At 46.1% G+C, this 9,178-nt stretch overlaps 1 protein-coding gene and 1 long non-coding RNA gene across 3 annotated transcripts in view; one reads left to right on the forward strand and one right to left on the reverse strand.

The window, feature by feature from the left end:
- The window catches only part of prkag3b (protein kinase, AMP-activated, gamma 3b non-catalytic subunit), a gene marked incomplete in the record, with an annotated part of 13,031 nt that overhangs the window by 2,524 nt on the left and 1,329 nt on the right, over positions 1 to 9,178 (forward strand). Inside the window, 10 exon segments of the mRNA XM_029702036.1 lie at positions 536 to 572; positions 1,928 to 2,040; positions 2,357 to 2,438; positions 3,621 to 3,679; positions 4,384 to 4,429; positions 6,810 to 6,864; positions 6,981 to 7,107; positions 7,234 to 7,399; positions 8,770 to 8,807; positions 9,039 to 9,178. Of these exon segments, the coding sequence (XP_029557896.1) occupies positions 536 to 572; positions 1,928 to 2,040; positions 2,357 to 2,438; positions 3,621 to 3,679; positions 4,384 to 4,429; positions 6,810 to 6,864; positions 6,981 to 7,107; positions 7,234 to 7,399; positions 8,770 to 8,807; positions 9,039 to 9,178 (863 nt within the window).
- Positions 808 to 1,358, reverse strand: LOC115155429 (uncharacterized). Of its 2 annotated transcripts, XR_003868070.1 has the most exons (4): positions 1,329 to 1,358; positions 1,146 to 1,195; positions 880 to 1,112; positions 808 to 846 (listed from the first exon to the last, which is right to left on the reverse strand). It is a non-coding gene; the product is annotated as an uncharacterized LOC115155429 (long non-coding RNA). The 2 variants fall into 2 exon arrangements; XR_003868071.1 differs by lacking the exons at positions 1,146 to 1,195; positions 1,329 to 1,358 and adding an exon at positions 1,229 to 1,250.

Raw genomic sequence — 9,178 nt, forward strand, 5'->3', positions numbered from 1 at the left:
GTGAGATCTACTCTACTCTGTGAGATCTACTATGTGAGATCTACTCTGTGAGATCTACTCTACTCTGTGAATCTACTCTGTGAGATCTACTCTGTGAGATACTCTGTGAGATCTACTCTGTAAGATCTACTCTACTCTGTGAGATCTACTCTGTGAGATACTCTGTGAGATCTACTCTGTAAGATCTACTCTACTCTGTGAGATCTACTCTGTGAGATCTACTCTACTCTGTGAGATCTACTCTGTGAGATCTACTCTACTCTGTGTGATCTACTCTGTGAGATCTACTGTGAGATCTACTCTGAACGATCTACTCTGAGATTCTGTGAGATCTACTGTGAGATATTCTGTGAGATATTCTGTGAGATCTACTGTGAGATATTCTGTGAGATCTACTGTGAGATATTCTGTGAGATATTCTGTGAGATCTACTGTGAGATATTCTGTGAGATCTACTGTGAGATATTCTGTGCCTATCAGACAAACATAGTGAGTGGAAGAACAGGTAATTATAGAATCTTCTGTCTTTATGCAGGTCCCCTTCATGGATGGTCTCACTATGAAGGAGATAGGTAACTCTCATGTGTTTAGTGTGTGTGTGTGTGTTGTGTGTGCTGTTGTATCCATACTGTTGTATTGCTGCTATACCAGACTGACCTTTTCACACTACCGTGCCGACAGAACCAACCTGTCCTGACTCTGACAGAACCAACCTGTCCTGGCTCTGACAGAACCAACCTGTCCTGGGTCTGACAGAACCAACCTGTCCTGACTCTGACAGAACCAACCTGTCCTGACTCTACCGTACTGACAGAACCGACCTGTCCTGACTCTGACAGAACCAACCTGTCCTGGCTCTACCGTGCTGACAGAACCAACCTGTCCTGGCTCTGACAGAACCAACCTGTCCTGACTCTGACAGAACCAACCTGTCCTGACTCTGACAGAACCAACCTGTCCTGGCTCTACCGTACTGACAGAACCAACCTGTCCTGGCTCTGACAGAACCAACCTGTCCTGGCTCTGACAGAACCAACCTGTCCTGGCTCTGACAGAACCAACCTGTCCTGACTCTGACAGAACCAACCTGTCCTGGCTCTGACAGAACCAACCTGTCCTAGCTCTACCATACTGACAGAACCAACCTGTCCTGGCTCTGACAGAACCAACCTGTCCTGACTCTGACAGAACCGACCTGTCCTGGCTCTACCGTGCTGACAGAACCGACCTGTCCTGACTCTGACAGAACCAACCTGTCCTGGCTCTGACAGAACCAACCTGTCCTGGCTCTGACAGAACCAACCTGTCCTGGCTCTGACAGAACCGACCTGTCCTGGCTCTGACAGAACCAACCTGTCCTAGCTCTACCATACTGAAAGAACCAACCTGTCCTGACTCTGACAGAACCAACCTGTCCTGACTCTGACAGAACCAACCTGTCCTGGCTCTACCGTGCCGACAGAACCAACCTGTCCTGGCTCTGACAGAACCGACCTGTCCTGGCTCTGCTCATATTTCACATTGTCCTTTTATCAGCACGATTCCAGCTGCTACGGTGGATGTGTAACCAACCAGGCCAGTTCAGTACACCTTGGTTTGGCTTGGCCTGGTTCGGTTTGGCTTGGCCAGGTTCGGTTTGGCTCGGTAGTGTGAAAAGCCTCTCTGAGAGTGTGTTAGGAAAGTGGTTCTGAAACCTCTTCTCTGGGACCCACCAAGGTTTCACAGTTTTTTTGTTGTTCTAACCCTGAACTACCGCACCTGATTAACATAACCTAGGGCTTGACGATTAGTTGACGTGCTGGCTCTGGAATGGATCCAAATCCATGCGGAGGTTTAAGGTTTTTTTACGGGGTGAGGTTAGAGAAGCCCTGTGTTAGGACACTGACGGACCTGTAGCAGGGTGCTCCATCCCTGGTTTCTCCCTCAGCCTCAACCTCGGCCCCAGATGCCAACGTCTACACCAAGTTCATGATGAACCACTGTTGCTACGACGCCATTCCAACCAGCTCCAAGCTGGTCATCTTCGACACCACCTTGCAGGTACGTACAAACTCCACCCCCCAAAAAAGCTCAACTTCAACACTGCAATGTTTATCGTGGGTTTGATTCCCAGAGGCACCACCACCCGTATGAACATGTATACACGTATATCTGTGAGTTACTTTGGATAGAATCAGCTGCTAAATGGCAGATATTGTTATAAATTGTTAATTTTAATAGTTCATAAAACTTTTTTTTTTTTTTGTCTTAAAAATGTAAAGCGCTGAAATGTCTTTGCAACATAGCAATGAGCGACCAGACAACATGACCAGTGTATCAGAGTTACAGTGTTTTTTGTTGTTGTTGTGTGTTTCAGGTAAAAAAAGCTTTCTTTGCTCTGGTGGCGAACGGTGTTCGAGCTGCGCCACTGTGGGATAACAAGCTGCAGTGTTTTGTAGGTAAGGTAACCTGGAACCTGAGCATTTCCAAATCTGGCATCTAACCTTTAAAGTCCAATGGGTCAGCTATGAGCTAGACTCAGATTACAGACAGACATCCAGTAATATCAAATGCAGCATTCCTCTCAAACCCCCAACAAACCCAACTCAGCTTCCCCTGCTTGGGATCAGCTAGGCGCCTGTCTGAGTTCAGAGGTCAGGGTCCCTGAAATTAGATCACAGCTGGTCGAAACGTAAAGTGACGGATCATTTGAAACGTGTAAATTACTGCTGTGTGTATGTGTGCGACATATTCTGGGCTTTTCGCTTAAACGTTTCTCTGTATTCACGTTTAACTGTGTTTACTATGGATAATTATTTAAAATAATAAATATCAATCCCGTTTTTATGAGGCTACTACACATCACTCCTTGTCTCTGGGAGGGTTACAACAAGGGGTGGTGATATGATTAAATACAGATCACCAATTAGCTAGACCAATTCTGGCTCCATGCTGGGTCGCTGGTGGGTGGACTTTCAAGAAACCTTTTAAAGGCAAGTGGGCCTGGTCCGTTCCACCCTTCCCACCTTGCTGGTCTGGTTTCTGGGTTAGGGTGCATCCCAAAATGACACCGTATTCCCTATGTAGTGTACTACTTTTGAACCAGGGCCCTGCGCACTATATAGGGAATAGGATTCCATTTGGACCTTAGCCCTGGTTCTGTTTTCTGGGTTAGAGCCAGATCCATCCCCTCTGCAGAATTTGGTGCCAGAGTTCTAACTATAGTACAGCACCTGAGCTCCAGTGTCTAGTGGGACTTGTCCTCTAATCTGCATCCCAAACGGCACCCTGTTCCCTCATCAAAGAAGTGTACTATATAGGGAATAGGGTGTCGTCTGGGACAGAATCCTATAATCCCCTGCACCCTTTCTGTGGTTATTAATACACAGCGACTCCACTGAGAATGTCACCAGGCCCTCATACAGGAGCTCACCAGATGATTGAACATGTCTGTCTGTCTGTCTGTCTGTCTGTCTGTCTGTCTGTCTGTCTGTCTGTCTGTCTGTCTGTCTGTCTGTCTGTCTGTCTGTCTGTCTGTCTGTCTGTCTGTCTGTCTGTCTGTTCGTCTGTCTGTCCGTCCGTCTGTCTACAATATAGTTTATTCCCATTTAAAGCTTTGTTCTTTCCCTGTATCCTTCCAGGTATGCTGACCATCACAGACTTTATCAACATTCTCCACCGGTATTGGCAGTCTCCTCTGGTGAGTGATCTGTTGCTGTTGGACCTGGCATCCAGATTATTGGGGCTGGAGCACAAAGCAGGAAGCTCATCGTAATGCAGGAACACAGAAGTAGAAGAATGGTTATATAGGACCCTGCTAACGTCTCACTATACACTAGTCTCACACAGTAATACCGCTGAGTTATATGGTATATATATATGTGTCTCACACGATATACCAGGGCTCTCTAACCGTGTTCCTGGAGAGATACCATCCTGTAGGTTTTAACTCCAATCCTGTTCCTGGAGAGATACCCCTCCAGGAGGTTTTAACTCCAACCCTGTTCCTGGAGATAGACCCTCCTGTAGGTTTTAACTCCAACCCTGTTCCTGGAGAGATATCCTCCTGTAGCTTTTAACTCCAACCCTGTTCCTGGAGAGATACCCTCCTGTAGGTTTTAACTCCAACCCTGTTCCTGGAGAGAGACCCTCCTGTAGGTTTTAACTCCAACCCTGTTCCTGGAGAGAGACCTTCCTGTAAGTTTAACTCCAACCCTGTTCCTGGAGAGAGACCCTCCTGGAGGTTTTAACTCCAACCCTAATCTAGCACACCTGATTCTAATAATCAGCTGGTTGATAAACTGAATCAGGTTAGTTACAACTGGGGATTGGAGCGAAAAACTTCAGGAGGGTAGCTCTCCAGGAACAAGGTTGACATTCCTGCTGTACACTTGTGTCTTCCAGGTAGAGATCTACGAACTGGAGGAGCACAAGATAGAAGACTGTAGAGGTGACTATAAACCTGTAGAGGTGAGGTGACTGTAAACCTGTAGAGGTGAGGTGACTGTAGACCTGTAGAAGTGAGGTGACTGTAAACCTGTAGAGGTGACTGTAGACCTGTAGAGGTGAGGTGACTGTAGACCTGTAGAGGTGACTGTAGACCTGTAGAGGTGAGGTGACTGTAAACCTGTAGAGGTGAGGTGACTGTAAACCTGTAGAGGTGAGGTGACTGTAAACCTGTAGAGGTGACTGTAGACCTGTAGAGGTGACTGTAGACCCGTAGAGGTGACTGTAGACCTGTGGAGGTGACTAAAACCTGTAGAGGTGACTAAAACCTGTAGAGGTGACTACAACCTGTAGAGGTGACTGTTAACCTGTAGAGGTGACTGTTAACCTGTAGAGGTGACTGTTAACCTGTAGAGGTGACTGTAGACCTGTGGAGGTGACTGTAGACCCGTAGAGGTGACTGTTAACCTGTAGAGGTGACTGTTAACCTGTAGAGGTGACTGTAGACCTGTGGAGGTGACTGTAGACCCGTAGAGGTGACTGTTAACCTGTAGAGGTGACTGTAGACCTGTAGAGGTGACTGTAGACCCATAGAGGTGACTGTTAACCTGTAGAGTTGACTGTAGACCTGTGGAGGTGACTGTAGACCTGTAGAGGTGACTGTAGACCTGTAGAGGTGACTGTAGACCTGTAGAGGTGACTGTAGACCCGTAGAGGTGACTGTACACCCGTAGAGGTGACTGTAGACCCGTAAAGGTGACTGTAGACCCGTAGAGGTGACTATGAACCTCTAGAGATGACTATGAAGCTGTAGAGGTGACTGTAAACCCGTAGAGGTGACTGTTAACCTGTAGAGGTGACTGTAGAGGTGACTGTAAACCTGTAGAGTTGACTGTAAACCTGTAGAGATGACTGTAGAGGTGACTATAAACCTGTAGAGGTGACTGTGAACCTGTAAAGGTGACTGTAGACCTGTAAAGGTGACTATAGACCTGTAGAGGTGACTGTAAACCTGTAGAGGTGACTGTAGACCCGTAGAGGTGACTGTAGACCTGTAGAGGTGACTGTAGACCTGTAGAGGTGACTGTAGACCTGTGGAGGTGACTAAAACCTGTAGAGGTGACTGTAGACCTGTAGAGGTGACTAAAACCTGTAGAGGTGACTACAACCTGTAGAGGTGACTGTTAACCTGTAGAGGTGACTGTTAACCTGTAGAGGTGACTGTTAACCTGTAGAGGTGACTGTAGACCTGTGGAGGTGACTGTAGACCCGTAGAGGTGACTGTAGACCCGTAGAGGTGACTATAGACCTGTAGAGGTGACTGTAAACCTGTAGAGGTGACTGTTAACCTGTAGAGGTGACTGTTAACCTGTAGAGGTGACTGTTAACCTGTAGAGGTGACTGTAGACCCGTAGAGGTGACTGTAGACCTGTAGAGGTGACTGTAGACCCATAGAGGTGACTGTTAACCTGTAGAGGTGACTGTAGACCTGTGGAGGTGACTGTAGACCTGTAGAGGTGACTGTAGACCTGTAGAGGTGACTGTAGACCTGTAGAGGTGACTGTAGACCCGTAGAGGTGACTGTAGACCCGTAGAGGTGACTGTACACCCGTAGAGGTGACTGTAGACCCGTAGAGGTGACTATGAACCTGTAGAGATGACTATGAACCTGTAGAGGTGACTGTGAACCTGTAAAGGTGACTGTAGACCTGTAAAGGTGACTGTAGACCCGTAGAGTGGACTGTAGACCCGTAGAGGTGACTGTAAACCTGTAGAGGTGACTGTAGACCTGTGGAGGTGACTGTAGACCTGTAGAGGTGACTGTAGACCCGTAGAGGTGACTGTAAACCTGTAGAGGTGACTGTAGACCTGTAGAGGTGACTGTAAACCTGTAGACATGACTGTAGACCTGTAGAGGTGACTGTAGACCCGTAGAGGTGACTGTAAACCCGTAGAGATGACTGTAGACCTGTAGAGGTGACTGTAAACCTGTAGAGGTGACTGTAGACCCGTAGAGGTGACTGTAGACCTGTAGAGGTGACTGTAAACCTGTAGAGATGACTGTAGACCTGTAGAGGTGACTGTAGACCTGTAGAGGTGACTGTAGACCCGTAGAGGTGACTGTAGACCCGTAGAGGTGACTGTAGACCCGTAGAGGTGACTGTAGACCCGTAGAGGTGACTATAGACCTGTAGAGGTGACTGTAAACCTGTAGCTACCTAGAAATAGATAGCACAATGGAATCCCCTTGGGGTTTTAGTCTAGGTATTTATAAAAGCACTTTGAAACAATTGCTGTAATATAAAAAAGGCTTTATGAAATACATTCGATTGTTTCAAATCTTGTTTACATTCTCTGTGTTTCCTCCTGCTTCATGCATCCAGAGGAATTACTGAAATACTCAAACCATACTCTGATCAGTATCACACCTGACTCCAGGTAAGTAGAAGTGCCTCTGCAGCCTTACCTTCTCTAGCCTTAGTCCCACATTTGTTTGTGCTGTCTTTGCCAACAACTAAGCCGTTGTCACGACAACCCGTCTCATGTCTCTACAGCCTTTTTGACGCCATCTACTCTCTGCTGAAGTATAAGATACATCGGCTTCCTGTGATCGACCCAGAGTCTGGCAACGTCCTCCACATCCTCACCCACAAACGCATCCTCAAGTTCCTGCATATTTTTGTGAGAACCACTTTCACACATTAGCCTATCTGATAAAAACAACATGTCATGATTCTGGACACTTGATAGCCTGGTCCCAGATCTGTTTAGGACATTATTATTTTTTTACGCCATTCTTCCTCCCAGGGCACCATGATCCCGAAGCCTCGGTACCTCCAGAAGAGAATTGAGGAGGTGGACATTGGAACATTTAAACAGATTGCTACTGTCCAGGAGACAGACACAGTGTATGACGCCTTGGCCATCTTTGTAGAACGGAGGGTTTCCGCTCTGCCAGTGGTCAATGAGGAGGGTATGTGTCTGGTTAACACTTTTAACGTTGACTTCCACTAACATTTAGGAAAATGTGAAAATTAGCCCTAGTTTGAACACTTAATGCTATAGTTAGCCCAAGTTTGAACACGTAATGCTAGAGTTAGCCCTGTATCCCTAGTTTGAACACTTAATGCTAGAGTTGTCCCTAGTTTAAACACGTAATGCTAGCGTTAGCCCTTTAGCCCTAGTTTGAACACTTAATGCTAGAGTTATCCTTAGTTTAAACACGTAATGCTAGCGTTAGCCCTTTAGCCCTAGTTTGAACCCTTAATGCTAGCATTAGCCCTTTAGCCCTAGTTTGAACACTTAATGCTAGCGTTAGCCCTAGTTTGAACCATTAATGCTAGCGTTAGCCCTTTAGCCCTAGTTTGAACCCTTAATGCTAGAGTTAGCCCTAGTTTGAACCATTAATGCTAGAGTTAGCCCTTTAGCCCTAGTTTGAACACTTAATGCTAGCGTTAGCCCTTTAGCCCTAGTTTGAACACTTAATGCTAGAGTTAGCCCTAGTTTGAACCATTAATGCTAGCGTTAGCCCTTTAGCCCTAGTTTGAACACTTAATGCTAGGGTTAGCCCTAGTTTGAACACTTAATGCTAGAGTTAGCCCTTTAGCCTTAGTTTGAACCCTTAATGCTAGCGTTAGCCCTTTAGCCTTAGTTTGAACCCTTAATGCTAGAGTTAGCCCTTTAGCCCTAGTTTGAACACTTAATGCTAGCGTTAGCCCTAGTTTGAACACTTAATGCTAGAGTTAGCCCTTTAGCCCTAGTTTGAACCCTTAATGCTAGAATTATCCCAACTTTAAACACTTAATGCTAGCGTTAGCCCTTTAGCCCTAGTTTGAACACTTAATGCTAGGGTTAGCCCTAGTTTGAACACTTAATGCTAGCGTTAGCCCTAGTTTGAACACTTAATGCTAGCGTTAGCCCTAGTTTGAACACTTAATGCTAGCGTTAGCCCTTTAGCCCTAGTTTGAACCCTTAATGCTAGAATTATCCCTTATTTAAACACTTAATGCTAGCGTTAGCCCTTTAGCCCTAGTTTGAACCCTTAATGCTAGAGTTAGCCCTTTAGCCCTAGTTTGAACACTTAATGCTAGCGTTAGCCCTAGTTTGAACACTTAATGCTAGCGTTAGCCCTAGTTTGAACCCTTAATGCTAGAGTTATCCCTAGTTTAAACACTTAATGCTAGAGTTATCCCTAGTTTAAACACTTAATGCTAGAGTTAGCCCTTTAGCCCTAGTTTGAACACTTAATGCTAGAGTTAGCCCTAGTTTGAACACTTAATGCTAGAGTTAGCCCTTTAGCCCTAGTTTGAACACCATCCTTATCTGTATGTCTTCTGTTTTCAGGGCAAGTCAAGGCCCTGTACTCCAGGTTTGATGTAATTGTAAGTGGCACCATGTCAATAACTCTGCATTGAGAAAGAAAACAGCATGCAAATGGTTCACATGGGGGAATGTCCCATGGATTTGCCGCAAACCTAGATGCTAAGCTAGGCAAAATATCAAGCATCTTGTATCTGCTATTTTCAAATGTGCCCATATGGAGGAAGTATTAAGAGAGCAAATAGTCTCGTAATGGCCTGTATCATCTGTTACCTCCCCATGTGTTGCTGTAGAATCTGGCAGCTCAGAAAAACTACAACAATCTGAACATGACCATGCAGGAGGCGATCAGCAGCAGGGCCTGCTGTGTGGGCGGGGTGCTGAAGTGTTACCCTTACGAGACTCTGGAGACCATCATCGATCGCATTGCTAA

This window comes from Salmo trutta, chromosome 20 (assembly GCF_901001165.1).
Source record: "Salmo trutta chromosome 20, fSalTru1.1, whole genome shotgun sequence".
NCBI classification, from domain to species: domain Eukaryota; kingdom Metazoa; phylum Chordata; class Actinopteri; order Salmoniformes; family Salmonidae; genus Salmo; species Salmo trutta.